The 19,328-nt window shown below is 38.4% G+C and overlaps 1 protein-coding gene and 1 long non-coding RNA gene across 3 annotated transcripts in view; one reads left to right on the forward strand and one right to left on the reverse strand.

Annotated features, from left to right (window-relative positions):
• Nucleotides 1–1,208, forward strand: part of LOC148037143 (protein ALUMINUM SENSITIVE 3-like) — a 92,312-nt gene extending 91,104 nt beyond the window's left edge. Inside the window, exons 2-3 of the mRNA XM_087677246.1 lie at nucleotides 335–580; nucleotides 688–1,208. Coding sequence (XP_087533372.1) covers nucleotides 335–580; nucleotides 688–1,002 — 561 coding nt within the window. The 3' untranslated portion in view covers nucleotides 1,003–1,208. The remainder of the gene's footprint in view (nucleotides 1–334; nucleotides 581–687) is intronic.
• The window catches only part of LOC148037144 (uncharacterized), a 101,714-nt gene extending 89,764 nt beyond the window's left edge, over nucleotides 1–11,950 (reverse strand). For both annotated transcript variants that reach the window (XR_015690779.1, XR_015690780.1), the window contains exon 1: nucleotides 11,769–11,950. This is a non-coding gene — a long non-coding RNA (uncharacterized LOC148037144). The remainder of the gene's footprint in view (nucleotides 1–11,768) is intronic.
• Nucleotides 11,951–19,328: the final 7,378 nt, after the last annotated feature.

Consider the following 19,328-nt stretch of genomic DNA (forward strand, 5'->3'; position numbering starts at 1 on the left):
TTGTCATAGGATAATATCTTAGAGACTATTAAGCTCAAAGTGATCAGGGTCAACGTACAAGTCTTCCTCAGGGTCTGAATCAATCCTGTACCATACTCTTGATTGGCCGTTTCTCCTATCCTCCCCCAGCCATATTCTCAGTCTCATATTCCAGCATTCACTGTGGAAACATATGGGAACAACTATGCTTGGACACTTCTGGCATCATGTAGATTGTTTATGTCAACTTAAAGTAGTATGTAGATCTACCAAAGACTTCAAATGCATAAGTAATAAAGAGGTTTTCCATGTATGTGGACTGATTCCTTAGGTTTTGTTGATGGGCATAATGCAGATTGCAGTTGCAGGATATACTGCTGGACAACGAGCCAAACATGTTCCTTACGGGAAATATATTGCTGGCATCTCTATACTTGTTGGAACATCAATCACAATGGTTTTTATAGTCATAATGAGAATTTTCCCATTCACACCTCGGTACATAATCCCAGTAGCTGGAATGATGGTTGGTGGTGTCATGACTATGACAGGAGTGACATTGAGACGACTTCATGATGATATTAGAGTACAACTAAATTTGGTATGTTCTGCAGTTTCATGTACTATTCTTTCATGTCTGAATTATATTGGAGGATTAGCTCTTACAGATGCCTCTGTTCATTGTCACATTTGTATTGTTTATGAAAGGTGGAAACAGCTCTTGCATTGGGTGCAACACCGAGGCAGGCAACAATTAAGCAGGTCAGAAGAGCGTTGGTGGTTGCCCTTGCTCCTTTGTTTGACAATATCAAAACATTTGGGTTAATCAGTTTGCCAGGGACAATGACTGGAATGATAATGGGTGGGGCATCTCCTCTCAAAGCAATTCAGCTGCAGATGGTGGTCATGAACATGTTCCTGGGTGCTTCCATCTTCAGCTGCGTTATGTCAACATACTTGAGCTGGCCATTTTTCTTCACAAAAACTTACCAAATTGAGAGCAAGGTTTTTGTCCCAGAATGATTTTGCTTGTGGAATTTATGGGTTTGTTGGTATCATCTAGGGTTGGATGTCATATTGGATACAGGGGCCAATAAAGGGTCATCTAACAGTCCCCCATTATTTCTTTTCTTTTCCACACAAAAGAGTGACAATGAGGGGCCAATAGAGTGACACTTAAGGATGCATTGTTTTAGGGTTTTACAAAATCCAAAATATAAAAAAATTAACACGGCTCAATTGTACTAAATTGGAGTGGGGTGCATTTTGTGTTAGGGGTAAAGGCGCTTTCGCCTAGCCACCCGTGTATTAATACACTGACGGTACCCGCCACTGCACACTGTAGGTGGTGGGCGCCCGTCACCATCACTTTATTTTTTATTCTTTTAGTGACAGTTTGAATAAAGGAAGGCCCGGTCACACATTGTGACTGTTGGAGTTCCCATTTGGTCTCTCTTTCTTTCTTGCTCTTACTCGCCTGCCATAGCTCTACCAAGCAAGCTTCAATCCTTCTCTCCTTTCAACTCGTATCAGAGCATGGATTCATGACTACTCGAGCTTGGTTTGTGGTGTCTTCAACTATTGATTACCTACACTCATTGGGTCTCCTTCTCGGTAGCCATAGCCAACTCTCTCGAGCTCCCGTCACTCCCCGGCTTCCCGACCATCTTCCAGGCCCCCTTGGGCATCCTTAGGGCATTTCAAAAAAGGTATTCATTCACTTGCTTCAGGGTTTCATTGCTGTTCACACGTATAGCAGGGTTTGCAAGATCAGGGGCAGCCATAGCTCTCATCATTGAAGTTTGTTCCCACCATATCCTGCCTGAAGCATTTGTAGGCTACCTTGGGCTTGAACTAGGCCTTCATTGGCTCAAGGTTGAGCCCTCTTTCACTTGGTATAGCCTCAGCAGGAGCAGCAGAAGCCATCAGCAAATCAGCGTGATTTGCGCTTGTTTCTTGCAGCCCCTGGACAACTCCTCTGCTCTTGCTGATGATCATGCTTGGACTCTTGGGCAGTGTGGCACTACTTGGACTGATCCCTGCCATGCTTTGAGCCTTGTAGAGGCTTTGGGGCACTGATATTCAGCTCCAGTTTGACTGTGTATACAGCAGACCTGCTGTTTATGTCTGTCACAGATCTTTACATGAAGATTGGGGCTCGTCTACACTACACTTGGTGCCTGTATGCTAGGTCCTTGATGCTCTTTGGTTGGTGGATGTAATGCTAGTGCTTTGCCATGCCTTTGGCCTGATCTAAAGGTTGCAAATACTCAGTTTTAAGTAGTAAATCACTGCTGTACAACAGTGAGCTGAAGCCTATTACTTCATGTTTGCCTATGCCTCTTGGAATTGGGACATACTTTGGAGATGTACTTTGATGTATTGATCATCAGGGATCAACTTTGAGCTTGATATTGCTTCAGATCATTGGTTGAGCTTGAGCTCGCTTTGCATAGCATTTGGATCTCCATCTGTGATGTACTTATGGCATGTACTTTACTTATGTCTTGACCGGTCTTGACATGCTTGGCCTATGCCACTACTACATGCCTGTTGCATTGTCTAGAGTTGGATGCTACTAAGCCTTGCTTTGGTTTGACATTTGATTGTCCGGAGCTTACTTTGGCCATTTCTCGGCTTGCCAGAGTTACAGTTTGGATGTACTTGATGTCTATGGATGCTACACGGTCTATATGTTCATAACGTCTTATTGATGCTTGATCTTGGATCCTCTAGCACTAGTGCTATCATATGTTCTTGTGGAGCTTCTTTGCTTGATATTTACGGCTTTTGTGCCAGTGGGAGCGTCTTGATACGCTTGACAGGCGGTTTATGCTACTTGAGCATTCGGATACTTGAGACTGGGATCTTCACTTGGATGTTGCATGATTGATATGCCGTGGCCCTCACAGATGTACTTGGGTTGATTTGAGCTTTGCACTCCCTGAGCATACACCTATTTGTGTCAGGTGTCTTGCTAGTGTTGTGTACACTTTACCCTATTACACAGGGGATGCGCCGGCTTACTGACGGATTCATTTGACATGCTTGGGTGTTTGCTTGATGTCCGTATGATTGTCACATGTTTATTTATATCCGCTTGATGCTGGTTATGCTTTGACAGTCAATGGTTGACTTGGTGCATTCATTTTGTCTATAGTTTACTCTCATTGTACTTGGCTATAATTTATTACAGCAAGCAGTTATGCATGGACCGATGTGGAATTTTCATGCTGAATCATCTTGATTTTATGTACTTTTGATGGTACTTGGTGGGCAGCATCATTAGCTATCAGTTTCTGGTTATTTTGCCTTGGTTTTGGTGGTATTTTTGCTGTTTATAGCAGAAAACAGTAAGTAGTTTTGAACTGTCTTTACCGTTTTGGATTGCAGTATGGCATCTTCTTCTACTGTCAGTGCTATTTTTAACATCACTAAGCTTGATGGTACAAATTATGTCTACTGGAAGAGTCAAGTTTGGCAGATATTGGTGCAGAAATCACAGATAAAGCCATTAAGGATGCATGGTGAGCAGCCTGAAACTAAAAGTGATGACGAATGGGATGAGCTTGATGAGTTATACAAGTCCACCCTCATCTTGTCTCTCACTGAACAGGTGCATTACAATGTGGTTGAGGAAGCACAAAGTGCTCGGCAGCTTTGAGATAAGATTAAGAACCTCTGTGACAAGAATAGTCCAGTAAGTCAAATGACGATGTCTGCTCATTTGAGCCAGTTCCATGCTATTCTCAAGAACTTGACTTCACAGGGCATTACCTTCAATGATAAGGTTACTCCATTGTTTTTACTTGGGACTTTGAGTGAGTCATGGGATATATTCTGTACTGCCTTATGTGCTCTTGCTACTATTTTAAACTTGCCTGATGTAGAGAGTGCTCTTCTGTAGAAAGAGATCAATCGTAAGAACTTGGATGCCTCTCGTGTGTCGCATGCTTTGACTGTTAGAGGCAGAGATGGTAATGGAAAGAATGACCGTGGGAATGGCCGTGGCAGAGATTCGCAGAAGTCTAAGTCTAAGTCGCACAGCAAGTCTTATGGGAGAAATGCTAATGTGATATGTTATCATTGCGGCAAGAAGGGTCATATACACCCCAAGTGTCATGAGTTGCGCAATGAGAAGTGCAAAGAGAAGGAAAAAGACAAAGTACAAGAAGAAAAGTCCTCTGATCGCAGTATGGTACCTGCGAAATCTAGTGTGAAAATTAAGAATATAAATGTTATGCAGATTGATGACTCTGATGGAGAGTATATACTTGCAGGTAGTTCTTGTAATACTACGCCATTGACCGAGGTTCACTCTATGTATGCGCAGTGCTAGCTTTTGGATTCTGGTGCCTCATTTCATATTACACCATGCCGTGAGTGGTTCCATTCCTACTACACTATCTCTGGTTCAGTTCGCTTGGGTGATGATAGATCACTTGCTATTGCTGGCATTGGGGATGTACGATTGCAGTTCTCTACTGGCAGTACTTTTCTATTACACGATGTACGTCATGTACCTGTGTTTACACGCAGCCTTGTATCTGCACGACAGCTTGATGATACTGGATTTCATGTTTCATTTAGAGATTTTTCCTGGAAGATTAAACGTGGCAGACTTGTGCTTGCTAGAGGTGCCAAGGTTGGTAGCCTCTATCCTCTTATAGTTGATAGGTTCTCTGTTAACCATGTTTTGTCAGTGGGTTTCATCCCACATGTATGTCTTTGGCATGCCCGTTTGGGCCATATGTCTTTGAAGGGAACGAAAATGCTTTTTGGTTTGCAGTACTTACTATCCCTTGATTATTCATGTTTTGATTCATGTGAGCATTGTCTTTATGACAGATAGACTAGAAATACGCATAATAAGTCTGGTAGGACACGCATGGGTGAGCCCTTGGCATTAGTACATTCGGATGTTTGTGGGTCCATGCTCTATCAGTCTATGGATGGTGCAAAGTATTTTGTGATGTTTATTGATGATTTTTTGCGTAAAGTCTAGGCTTATCCCATTAAGTTTAAGTCAGATGTCTTGGCTGTGTTTCAGAGATGGCTTGCATTGGTTGAGAACCAAACTGGGCATAGACTGAAATGCCTTCGGATTGACAATGTGAGAGAAAATATATATCACGTGCCTTTGAGCAGTTGTGTGACGAGAGGGGTATCAAGCATCAGTTGACCGTTCTCTATACCCCACCCCAGAATGGTTTGACTGAGCGGATGAATAGAACCATTCAAGAGCATGTACGTAGTATGCTTAGCCATGCAGGCCTACCACAGAGCTTTTGGACTGAGGTAGTCACTACAGTTGTGCATATCATAAATAGATCATCTTCCAGTGGTTAAGATTTTCAGGTTGCAGAGGAGATATGGACTGGGAAACCTTCATCTTATGCGCATCTACGTGTCTTTGGATGTGAGGCATTCTGCCATGTGCCCAAGGACAATGTAGTAAGCTGGATTCTAAGAGTGTCAAATGCATTTTCCTTGGCTATGGAGATGCAAGAAAGATGGGTTACCGCCTTTGGGATCCGCAAGCGCGGAAAGTCATCCGCAGCCATGATGTAGTCTTCCATGAAGACAAGATGCATAAGTAGCCTACGTGTCTTTGGATGTGAGGCATTTTTCCATGTGTCCAAGGACAACGTAGTAAGCTGGATTCTAAGAGTGTCAAATGGATTTTCCTTGGCTATGGAGATGCAAGAAAGATGGGTTACCGCCTCTGAGATCCGCAGGCGCAGAAAGTCATCCGCAGCCATAATGTAGTCTTCCATGAAGACAAGATGCATAAGTAGCCTGAGAAGGTGGTAGAGATATGCAGGGTTATATTCCAAGAGGAGCCACGTACTCCAGTACAGCCTGCACAGCCAGATGGTCAGCCTGCAGCAGCAATTGGTACAAATGGCCAGGGTGTTGGACAGGTAGCAGAGCCCAGTCTACTAGAGATAGACATCCACTTGATAGATTTGAGTCCTTGATGCATTATGTCTTGATTACAGATGTAAGAGAGCCTCTCACCTATGATGAGGCTATGCGCAAGGGTAACAGTCACTCCTTGGAGAGGGCTATGTAGTCTGAGATAGACTCCTTGCATACAAATATGACTTGGGATTTGGTTTCCTTGCTTGATGGCAAGAATACATTACTATGTAAATGGGTGTATAAGCTGAAAAGTACCCCTGGATACCCCAAACCGGCTTATACAGGAGCATGGAGTTGACTTTGATGAAGTCTTTTCTCCTGTGGTCAAGATGACCACCCTTTGCTTGGTTTTGACCTTAGTCGCACAGCTTGACTTGGACATGTATTAGATGGATGTTAAGACTGTATTCTTGCATGGAGATTTGCATGATGAGATTTACATGGAGCAGCCTAAGGGCTTTGGAAAACCTGGCAGGGAGCACCTAGTGTGCAAGTTGAAGAAAGGTCTTTATGGCTTGAAACAAGCACCCAGGGAGTGGTATCATAAGTTTGATGCCTTTATGCAATCACAGGGCTACAATAGAAGTACTATGGATTTGTCTTTACACAAAAAAAGCCTGTGATGGCTCGTTGCTTATTTTGGTACTTTATGTGGATGATATGCTGATAGCAGGGAAAGCTCATGATAAGCTGGATACTCTTAAATCTCAGCTGAAGAAGAGCTTTAAGATGAAGGAATTGGGACAGGCCTCTCACATTCTTGGTATGCGCATTAAGCGTGATATGTATTAGGAACTACTCTACCTCTCACAGAGAGAGTACATTCATAAATTCCTTGAGCGTTTCCACATGCAAGATATGAAGCCTATTGACTGTCCATTACCTCCTTATGTGAAGGTCTCACATGCCAATTGTCCGCAGATAGATGACAAGAGGGCCAAGATAGCCAAGATCCCTTATGTATCAGGCGTGGGCAGTTTGATGTATGCCATGATAGCCACTTGTCTAGATATTACCTTTGCAATTGGTATTGTGGCCCGCTATATGGCTACACCTGGCAAGAAGCATTGGGATGTTGTAAAGGGTATCATGAGATACCTGAAGGGCATAACAGATATGTGTATTTGCTACGGCAGTCAAGATACACGAGTTGTGGGATACACCGACTCCGATTATGCAGGACATGCAGATAGTAGGAAGTCCACTTCTGACTGTGTATTCACCTATGCTAGAGGTGCTGTCTCTTGGATGTCTAGGGTTCAGAAGTGTACGGCTTGTTAGAAGATAGGCATAGGAACCCACGGTAAGCAAGGGTGCATAAGGACAGATAGGTGTGAATAGCCTTAGGGGCAGGGGAAACCCTAACCCTAGCTTGGTAGAGGCTATATAAATAGCCTATGGGTCACTATCAAGTATGGGAGAGTGTACCCAAGTTGTACTTGTAAGCAACTTAGTAAACAAGATATTGTTCTTGTACTTTAAGCTATCTTCTTCCTCTTGTGCACACATTCCAATGCTGCAACTCTGCTTTCTCACATGGTATTAGAGCCTCCTCTGATCCCCTCAGCTTCCTCAAATCTCAGCTCCACTAAGTGCACAAGACAATCTCCATCTCTCTCATTTTGGACCTTCAAACTCCATAGCCAGCCAGACCCCCTGACCTTGGAGGAGCTGGTGTGGGCAATAAAAGGGGTTTTAGTCTCTGGTTTCTTCTAGAGATCTTCTTCTAAGCACTGGGCGCTTCAGCGTGGCACATCAATCCCTGACATTGGACGTTGTGGTAAGCAGCATTATCAAAAAACATAGAACGGCGCAGTTTTGGGCAGGTGGCCAATTCGTACTGAAGCGCGGGCTGTGGGAGACGCATTGAAGGCGGCCACCATAGGGCTTTTGTAGCCCCCCTAGTGGGCCATCTACTCCTAAGAGGGCTCTGGGAAATTTGAACTCTATTGGCTGCTATAAGCCAAACCCTAACTATCAATCACTGGCAACCATAGCCAGGAGCTTCAAGCTTCTTCCATCTTCAAATTTTTTCAATGTTTGGTCATCAACAGTGATTTTAATCACTGAGTTAACTCTTCTAGAGTGAGTTATGAACTTGGAAACTTCATTTTAGAGGTTCCTCTATTTGAAGGGTCATCATCAAGCTCATTAAGACCGACATTTACCATCTCTAGCAACATGAGCTACAGATGAGTGCTTGTAAGCACTAAGGCACATTGCCTAATCATCATTGCTGCTAATACTTACATAATCTGAATATTTTTCATCAGAAAAATAAAACAACTAAGTACCTTGCTTCAAGTTGTAAGGCTATGTGTACAACTATAAACACATAGACTATCATACACTAGAAGTGTATTGCATATCTTGAGTGATTTTTTTCGTAAGTATATTGGTCAATGAAATTAGAGGGATGAGTGTCATTGTACTCTCAAAATCATCAGCAACAAGCATTGAAATCATAGACCGTCCTTGTCCAACACAAGGGTCATCCACTGAGCCATACCACAAGGAGGAGCCTGAAGTCCAGTCTAGGTTCAAATCATTGAAGCCTAAAAAGACCATTAAACCTCGGAAGAAGATTGCTCCTAAGAAAGGACCACCAAAGTCATATTTTGAAATATTACATATGTATGATTTTCAGCCTTTCTCCTCATTACAACTTTGAATTGCTTCCGCATTTAGTGGCAAACTTGTAAGGGGACTAGACACTGCCCTTGTTCTAGCAAGTGGTAAGACCTTCCCAATGGCCACAACATATGCCGATGTCCGTCCTCAAATTCGAAAATTTGATGGCAAAGATTTTCACCCATGGCATGTACTTATCAAGTATAAGATGATGAAGAGAGAGTATTGGGCTCTCATTCAATGCACTAGAGCTGTAAACTCTGCAAATCTAGTTGATATAGAGGATGACCAACGTGCCTAGGCAATCATTATGTTACTCTTAGATGAGTCATTGATTCATCATGTTGATCAACTAAATACTGCTAAAGAAAAATGGGATGAGCTTGAAAAGCTCTATGGAGCCATTGGTAAAAATACTAAAATCTTCCTTAAAATTGAATTATTTAGCTTGGAATATTGATCAAGAGAAGACTTGGAAAAATTCATCTCTCACATGAAGGGACTTATGGCACAACTTGCCTCAATACAAGCTCCAATACATGAAGAAGATGCTATTGCTATTCTTCTAAAAGCTGTGAAACAGGCGTTTCCTACTCTTGTAACCACTTTTACCAACATTCTAGATCCTACATTGGCAAGTACCATCCAATCCTATTTGGATGAAGAAAAGAGGAACCACAAAGAAGGCAACAACAGTCCGGCATCGTCAACTTCCCGTGATCAAGTATTGGTACATACAGTTCTCACTAGATGTTCTTTCTATAAGAAAAAATGACATCTTGTAAACAACTGTTGGAAGAAGTATCCCGAGAAAATGAAATGTAACAAATGCAAGAAGACAAGGCATATCACTAGTAAATGCCCCAACACTCCTAATGTACCTAAAGAACTGGTGGAAAATTATGTCTCCAATTCATCTGAAGATCGACTTTTTTGAGTCTTTAAACCATCTACCTAAAAACACTCTTGTAGCTTGATTTATAAAGGCATCCTGGTTGTTTAAAGGGAGGGGACATCTTACATGCCTTGTAATCCAATGCCACCCTGGCATTGAGGGGGGGTGTTAGAAGATAGGCATAGAAACCCACTGTAAGCAAGGGTGCATAAGGGCAGATGGGTGTGAATAGCCTTAGGGGCAAGGGAAACCCTGACCCTAGCTTGGCAGAGGCTATATAAACAGCCTATGGATCACTATCAAGTGTGAGAGAGTGTACCCAAGTTATACTTGTAAGCAACTTAGTAAACAAGATATTGTTCTTATACTTTGAGCTCTCTCCTTCCTCTTGTGCACACATTCCAATGCTGCAACTCTGCTTTCTCACACGGCTCTCTCTACTACTGAGGCCAAGTATGTTGTAGCCACTGAGGCTTGCAAGGAGGCCATATGGTTGGGCTGTTTGGTTCATGACCTTGGGATTGATGCTATACCTATGCTGCATTCGGATTCTATGAGTGCTATTCAACTAGCCAAGAATTTGGTATTCCATGCGAAGACAAATACATTGAGATAATGTACCACTTCATACGTGGGGTCGTGGAGGACAAGTTTATTGACCTTGTCAAGATCTCCACTGATGAAAATCATGTCGATCTGCTCTTACGAAAAGCCTCACTATTGAGCGCTTTGCCTTCCTCAGGACATTGGATGAGATGACGTTTTTCCTTGTCCTATTGTATATGTGTACATTGTACTGTCTTTTCTTTTTTCTTTTCATTCCTCACTGGGGTAGATTCGCCTTTAAGTGGGAGGTTGTTGGGAATAAAAGCATCTCCGCCTAGCTGCACGTGTATTACTATACTGATAGTACCCGCCACTGCACACTGCAGGTGGCGGGTGCTTGTCACAGTCACTTTATTCTTTATTTTTTAGTGACAGTTTAAATAAAGGAAGGCTCGGTCACACATTGTGACTATTGGAGTTCCCATTTGGTCTCTCTCTCTCTCTCTTTCTAACTCTTGCTCTCCTGCCATAGCTTTTCTAAGCAAGCTTCAATTCTTCTCTTCTTTCATTTTGCTTTTGTGGGGTGTCACCTTATCGGCCCCTTTACCCTATGGTGTGTTTCGTATACATGTAAGTTACAAGTCTTAAGTGAGGTGACATATCCTATAGAAAATGTTGTGTAGTGGGAATTGTCATGAAGCCTTACAAGGTTGATCTAGAAAGTTACGGCTGTTTTAAATTACAAGTTTAATAGGGAGGTATTATTGTTTTTCTTTTCTTGATAGAGAGTAAAAAGGGCTTGAATAATCCAACTCACTTTTCTTGCTCTGCCTTTGAGTTTGTTCATGTTCCAACACATGCCTTAATCTTAATATATTAATATCTTAATCCAACACATGCCTTAATCTTGATATAATGTCTCTATATCTTTATACAAGAGTTGCTTCATTCTAAAATATCCTCATTATTACTAATTTCGAGGCAAAAATTGTTGCTAAGGACGTGGCACTATGAGATCCAAGGAATCCTTTTCATGAGAGATTTATAACTTGATTCTTTTATTACCCCCTTGTTGATTTGTTGTAGTACTGAGCTTCATGTACATACAGTGTAGTAGTTCTTGGTGGAATGTGGCATAGATATTCCAAATTGTGATGCTTGCATGATCAACACAAAAGTTGTTGGGTTTTGAGGAAGACCAATTCCATGTTCATTGCCTTTCATTGCTTGATTGTATTACATGTGTTGGTTGGCTGCTCCATTATGCATGCCGTCACTTGCCTCGCATGACTTGAGAATCTCATTTTGAGGAAACTTTGGCCTGAAATCGAGTGTTATAACCTCTACATTTCCAGCACACAACCTCGAAGAACATTCTCAGATTCTCACGTCAACTCCTCTCTGAGGCTCACCCCAACGTTTCCTTGCTCATCTGCTGCAATCTTGAAGACGTCTTATGGTTTCATGTTCATTGCCACCAAGGGCCCAGTCACACCCCCCACTCGCCCCTGGGCGCGACACGGAAGTGGCGAGCGTGAGGAGGGTTATTTATCTTACCCACAGTTAGCTGCACCGATGAAAGACGGGGGTTTCAGTAGCGTGGTAGCAGGGTTAACCCTGTCAAACGGTTCCTATTGGTCCCTGAACAGCTTTTTGCGCTGACAGTCTGACAGCTTGCACTGCTTGCGCTGGAGTGTGGGCGCTCTGTTTATGGGGGGGAAGATAACATGCAGAAATACATTCTGTTAACCATATATTAGCCCTGGAGCGACTGGGCCTAAGATCAGTGTACCTTCAGAAGGATAGGCATGTCCGCGAGCATTGTCTTGTGAGTCGTGAGCGTGCTGTGCCGTGAGTCCGGACGTGTTGCGCCGTCTGCTGCCGTCCGTCCCCGGTCCACGTGCTGTGGTGTGTCGTGGTGCCGTCTGCTCCGAGCCGCCATCATTTTGATTGGTTGTGCCGCCGCCGCCGCCGCCGCCGCCGTTCGATTAGATTGATTAACTATTGCCGTGCCCTTGATTAATTAATTCAGTTCATTAGATTAGTAAAAATTGCGTGCCATCATCTAGTTTAGTTGTGCCGTTGCCGTTCGATTAGATTAGATTGATTGATCAATTCATTGGATTATTGACTGTCATCCAGGTTAGTTGTGCCGCTGTTCGATTAATTATTGCCCTGCCGCTCATTAATCTGCGTTCCATCCACAACTAACCATTGCGGTGCGAATAGATTGATTAATTAATCCACTAGTTTAGATTAATCAATCCATTAGATTATTAATAATTGTCGTGCTGCGCCGTTGATTAATTGATTCATTAGATTAATAATAATTACGTGCCATTGTGTGGTTGCCGTTCGATTAGATTGATTAATTAATTAATTAGATTAATTGCGTGCCGTTGTGTCGTTGTCGCTCGATTAGATTGATTAATTAGTTTTTTAGATAGATTAATAATAATTCTCGTGTCGTCGATTTGTAATTCATTAGATTAATAATTCAAATCGATTAGAACTAATCTATTAATTAATTAATTAGGTTAATAATAATTTGAATTAATTTCGAATCATCTTGACAATCAATTAATTCATTCATTAGATTAATAATAATTTAAATAAATTGGAACTAAGTATTTAAGTAGAGTAACAACAATTCTAATCAATTAACTTTATTACATTAGAACTAGCCGTTTAATTATTTCATTTTGATTAATTAATTCGAATTAACTAATTCAATTAGATTAATTAATTTGATTATAATTATTAGATTAATTAGTTCATCAAATTGATAGTAAAATGAATTCGATTAGTAATTAATTACTATTCAATTAATTAATTTAATTAGATTAGCTAGTTTCAATAAGATTAGTTTTTAGTATCTGATTACTTGTAATTACTTAATTTAGATTATCTATTAATTAATTAATTTCAATTTGATTAGCTAATTATTAGTATTTAATTAGTAAAGTAGTTAATTTAACTAACTTGTTTAGTTTGATTCATTTGATTAATTTAGTTAAGTAGTTTTTTAGATCGATTAATTAGTTTTGATTTGACTAATTAGTTTCATAGTTTGATTAAATAGTAATTAGATAATTAGTTTCATGGTATTAACAAACATAAATTAGTAATGTTGCTTATTAACATTATCTAGGAACATAAATACAATACGATTAATTAGTCCTTAGTCATTAAGTAATACATAAGCCAATTTAGTACTAATGACTAATGTAGTAGAGAATGCTAGTATTAGTTTATGTATTAATTAGTGTAAATTATAAATACAATATGATTAATTAGTCACCATTAACAATAAAGGGAAATTTTAAAAAAGCATAGAAAAGTGTATATCTTCTTGAAAGAAGGGGGAATGGCACCTTCCCTCGTCATTATAAAAGAACAAAGAGATTTGTACTAGCTCTTCGGCATGTTACTTGTATAACATGTTGATGTGTCCTTTTTTGTAATTAATATAACTTCACAAAATTATAAGTTAAGTCTTAAGCAAAACATGTTAAAACAAAAGGCGAAATGTCAAAACCACCATATCTTAGACTTTGATCAAGCAACTTTATAATGATCCATTTTACGTTTTGCAAGGTGCTCTTCATTAACACAATATTTGAAGCTATATGACAAATTTCTAACTAAATCTAATTAGCTCCAAAAACTTGTATGTTGAGTAGCTTGGATTTGCTACTTTACGATGGGTGCTCTATTCTTTACTTTAAAGTTACAATTTTTGAATTGGTTAAGGGTTTATTGAGAAGACTAATTCCATTATAGTTAGGACTACAAGCAACGTAGTAACCAAGACAATTGTAAAATAAGGTATTTGCCAATTGATTAGCATTTAATGGCTTCATTGGGATAAATAATTTAGTAATGAAGATTTGTGGTTAAGGTTGATGTTAAAATTCATGCATGATTTAGTGGGCCCTATGTGCTTGTTACACAACGACTAGGAAAATCGAGACTTAAAATGTACAATGGAATTAATGAGTTAACCCTAGGTTCAAACCTCTGAATCACTCATGAGATTCATGTGATTCAAAGAGGACCGATGGTCACTTAATAGATTCTCTTTTTGTAAGAATCTATGTATCCCTTTTCCAATGTGTGGATAGCTATTTCTTGACCAAAGACTAATGAACATTGGGGCTAAATGAGACATGAAACCTCATGTTTCTCTTGGAGGTCCATAAGAGTAGCAATTGAAAAACTTATGTATGCATATGGTTAGGGTTTTAAATATTCTCAATTCGAGGTTTTGGAAAACAGGTATGTAAGAAATACTGGACCCAAACATGGAAGGAATGCTAAAGAAAGGAGAAAAGGTGAATCCATGGTATTTGCTCAAGCCCCCTAATTGGCTATTTCAAGTAGTCTTCAATCCTATGTGCCAAGACACCTCAATCCTCCCCCGAGGGTAGGGGGAACAGACTCAAAAAGAGTGTACATGGTTAAGTGAAGCCAAGAGGGTTTTTGGATTTTTGAAAAACGTGGTTGGTTCTCCTACTATAAAGAGTTGCCTTTGCCATAGATATTGTCGACATAAATTAAAGGCTAGCCAATTAAGTGTTCTTTGAGTTCTTCCCTCTCATATACTCATCGTTTGTCACCCAACACAAGCCATTAACAATAAAGTAATTAGCAAATATTGTCGAAGACAAAATTTACTTAGCCTAATTGACTCACACTTCAACGTGACAGACACCATGTGATAAAGTACATTTCTAGCTTGTTGATCCATTCTTCTAAATCTATTGGTGAGGGGTTATCTTTTTTGAACTGAGGTCCTTATTATTGGGTAGACAGATTGATTGTTGTTTATAAGAGATGTTTGTTGTCCATTCTTATTGTTACAAGAATGTTGTCCTTTTTCTTGTTGCCAAAAGAATAATGACCAAGTGAATTCTTCCCATGTGGCTAAAATAATACTACCTATTGTATGGTAGTAATAGAAACATTTCATAATGCTACTTTTAGCTTGACTCGTCCCAATTTCCATTTGTGGACGGAAAGGTAATGAGGGATATTATTGCCCTCTTCATTATATGGGCATGCTAGAGAATATTGTGGTTCCTCTAAAGTTTGTTTTTTTTCTCAAGCTTTGGATATGTTGGTACATATTGCTAGGGAACTAAAGGTTTAGGATGGATTTGGCGAGGGTGAGAATCGACCTGTTAGCATTAACAATCATGCTCCCATATTTCAAATCAATCATTATGGGGTCACAATGAGCTAGCTTGTAGCTATGAGAAGGATTTCCTAAGAACGAGGTTTCGGAGGAGGACCAACAAGTGGGAACAAGCCGATGGGATCCTGGACTATTTAAGTGTTGGTTTTCTTGGTGTATTTTTGTTTGGCTTGTTGTTAGCCAATCAAGGATCCTACTGAACATTACTTGCTTTCGTCTTAAGACTCGACCTGCTTTATTTCTCATTGAAGGCTGCAACACTTGACTACAACAAAGGGAGAGAAGCTTTCATGACTTTCCACAATATGGTCATTATCCTTAGGAACAACTGCTTTCATAATTATGAGATTGTTATTGAAAAAGAGTTCTTTTAATTAACTTATTCTATGTTTAACATTCAAACTAATACACCAAGTGGACGCATCAAGGTGACAATAGATAGATGACTTTGGGGTAGCGATGCAGTGTAAACCACAAAAAAAATATTTTGAGATAACAACGTTACAAAAACCACAAAGGACAACTAACAAATGAATGGATGCAATAAAATTATGATAAAAAGCTAATTTATGATTCTCCTATTATGGTATAGAATTAACAACATACTTTTTTGGTTTATGTTTTTGTGGATAATTAAATTTGTACGCTAATGCACATTTACTTATCTTAGATTATATAGATTCATATTTATAAAAAAAAGTGAGCAGCTACACTTCATCCAATTAAGGTAGGCATTAGAAGATCTTTGCTTATTGTTTCTTTATACTATGTCGCTCATACCCAATTAGATACTATTATTTGATGAATTGGGTGCTTGAGAGAAAGGGGACTTGAACCCTTAACCAATGGTTTTGGAGACCAATGTTCTATCGTGTTAAATTATCGCCCCAATATCCAACCACAAGGATAACTATAAGAACTTTTGTAATGATTAATTGGTCTAAGACCACTTTATTTATTAGTTTTAAATTAAAAACCTTATGTTGCTTGTGCAAGCAAGCAAATTTATATGATTTTTTCTATAGGTAATATTTTCAAAAGTAAATGTCACTAAACATATATAAATAACCCATTGATTCCATTTCTTATGAGAACAAAAAGAAATGAAGTAGATCCTTTACAAGTTCTATCGACATGGGTGATTATCTCTTAGTTCGACCACAAAGGAATTGAATGTGGTTGTTTGCTTTTAGTAGCTTATTTTAGAGTTAAGGGAGGCAATTTTTAAATGATAATAAATTCATTTATAGTTAACTCAGTTTCCATGCGTATGTATGTGTTGTATTTAAGGTATCTTGCTAAAATCTATTTCCCTCAATTGGTATAAATGGTTTGTGCATCCTTACCTAAATTATAAAATGAAAAATTGGACATTTGATGAAAACAACATGATTACTTTTGTAAGTGCATCAAGAAATAGTTTTTTAATAATCATATATTAATTTTTTATGTTAACAAAACCAAGCTCTTATAAAAAGATCTAAGCCAGCAAAAAGATGTAAAATAAGAATGGGAACTAAAATTACTTGGAGAAAATTAATAGGAGTATAGGAAAAAGTTTTAAGAAACAATTACACATTAATGGAAAAAATTGTAGCTACAATAAATTAAAAACTAATTGCAAGGCCAACACCAATAAGTTTAAAGTAAGCACGTAATAGGTTTTTAATAATAAAACTTACATAAGTACTTCACTTAAGGCAGAAGCAAAATGCTCAAAACTAAGTAAACAATGTAGCCATTAAATTTGGGCAATAAGTTCAATACTACTTTTCATTAGAATGGTTATCTAACATTACAGTCAATTATGGCCAATTTCAAGTGCAAGATTTGGTGAAATACAAGGAATGGATATCTAAGCAATCTTGAAAATCAAGGTATTTGTGAAAAGACCAAATGTTCAAATCCTTCTACATTCACAATTATGCTTCATACAACAAAGTTGGTATTCTCATTTAGTTTGTCCTTTACTCCCAAGAGTGTTTTATGTTGTTTATGAACGAAGTTAACTTTTTTAGAGGCTTACATAGTGTTTTCTTTCTTAATAGGCTAACAAATGAGTCAGTTAAGGAGATTAAGGTAATATTTCAACTTTTTGGCAGTGTTGACTTGTGGGATGATATATTAACATTTTTTTTGGGTATAAAGCATTGGTCCTATCTAATGAATAAAAGTTTTGGTTCTTATTAGCTATTACATCATAGATAGCTTGCACATATGGTGAAGTTGGCAAACATGCTAGGTTTAGGTCCTATTGGCTTTATTCATGAATGTTCAAATCCTTCTATCCATAATGGTTTAAGTAATTAAAATATGTAGATTTATTGAACAAGATCATATGAAAATTCCAAGATGAATGCTCATCTTTGCCTTAGTGGCATGTTCTAGTTCTTTACATAAAGATGTTAAACTAGTTCAATCCAACAATAGTAGACATTAACAACGATTTACTTGTAGGAAATAAGATCTAAAATATGTATGGCTAATAAATAATAATAATGTCAATAATAATAAGGCTAGCAAATTTGGTTTTTTACAACATATATTTGCAAGTAAGCAAGAATAAGGCATAAAATCTAGTTTTTCCTACCCTGTATCTAGGAGCATTACAATCTATCCATACTCTTGATTTACTTTACTTTATTAGCATACAAAATTTTTAAATAAAATGGCATAAACACAAAATCTAACAAGATTGTCTTTGATTCTAATAATCCAATCCAAGCACCATAAAAGCCTTCTACCTAACTTCTCAAGTGGTACATCTACAAGGACATAACATGCTTTCAGTGGTGGACTCATGACTCATGTGTTTATAGTAGTAGCACAAAGTGCTTTAAATGCATTAGCACTATTAGAAATGAAATATAACTTATTTCAGTGGACAAGAGCTAAACACTTTACATAATCAGTGCATTTGTACTTTGATGACTTTCTACCTAGATGTTACAATGGCGAGCAACAATTTGAAAATGAGAATTCGACTTTATTACTACTCTATATATTTTAAATAATGGAAGGAAAAAAGGTTTGTAATAGACAAATCTTACTTACATTCAAAAATTTATTTTTATTTGTTATTAAGAAAAATTAAAGACCGACACTTTTGCTTTTAGCAACCCTTAGACAATCTATTTGTTTGACTAAGGCTAGAAGACTTATATGTACTCATAGCCCTTTTGAATGTCTGTTCCTTTCCATATCATTTTTGCTATATTAGCACACTAGACACTATTGCATTTTTCCAAATCTTTTATCTTGAAACGAGTCTAAAAACAAGCTTGTACTCTTCTCTATCCACTAACTCATAAGCAAACTTCCATGCATATCATAAATAGAGAAAAAAGGGAAAATGAATATAAGTGAAATTTATGTGTGAGTTAAATTAATTTTCCATTTTAATTTTTAGATTTTTGAGTTCAAGATGAATATTAATGTAGAATGAGGAAATATTGTTTGTTCTTCATCTAGTGGGTTTTGTTCTCTTTTGTTAAACTACTTTAAGCAACCCTATTAAAACCACTTTTGAGGCTTATTGCTCCTCGTCTTTCTCTTCTTTGCCTAGTGCCTTTCTCATATTGTATGATTGTTACTAAACCTTCTCATTTTGGAAAAGTTTGCCCTCTCCATCTCGTTAAGACAAAGACACACATTTCAAGCTTGAGAAGAGACATACATTTCAAGCCTGATATGTTGGCTAAACATGGGGACACTCATAATGCATGTTCAATAAGAAATAGCTACTTTAGCTAAATTTTGTACTTTACAAACCTGGTAGTTAGGAAAAAGTTATGTAACATGTAGAGTGGCCATGCATGATCCAATAGTGCAAGAAAACCCAACTAAAGGTATAGCTTCAAAATCCATACTCTATTTGATGTCAACTTGACTAACTATGAACTTTGTATGACAAAAAATATAAGATATACAAATGGGAAATAAGTAGAGACTAAAGTTTAAGAACCAACTTGAGTGACAAATGTTGATCGTTGCAAATTGGCTAGTCATTGGATAGATTATGTTATTGAAGTTAAGCTGTTCTCCCTTACTATCACATGTTTGACGACCACATCTTCCTTTTCAAAACGTGATCTCAGCTCCTCCATGCGAGGATCCATTGTAAGTATGATATCCAAAAGTTTTAGCAATGGAAAT

This window comes from Lygodium microphyllum, chromosome 4 (genome assembly GCF_053477565.2).
Source record: "Lygodium microphyllum isolate KBCC chromosome 4, Lygodium_microphyllum_v1.1.10, whole genome shotgun sequence".
In the NCBI taxonomy this organism is placed as follows: domain Eukaryota; kingdom Viridiplantae; phylum Streptophyta; class Polypodiopsida; order Schizaeales; family Lygodiaceae; genus Lygodium; species Lygodium microphyllum.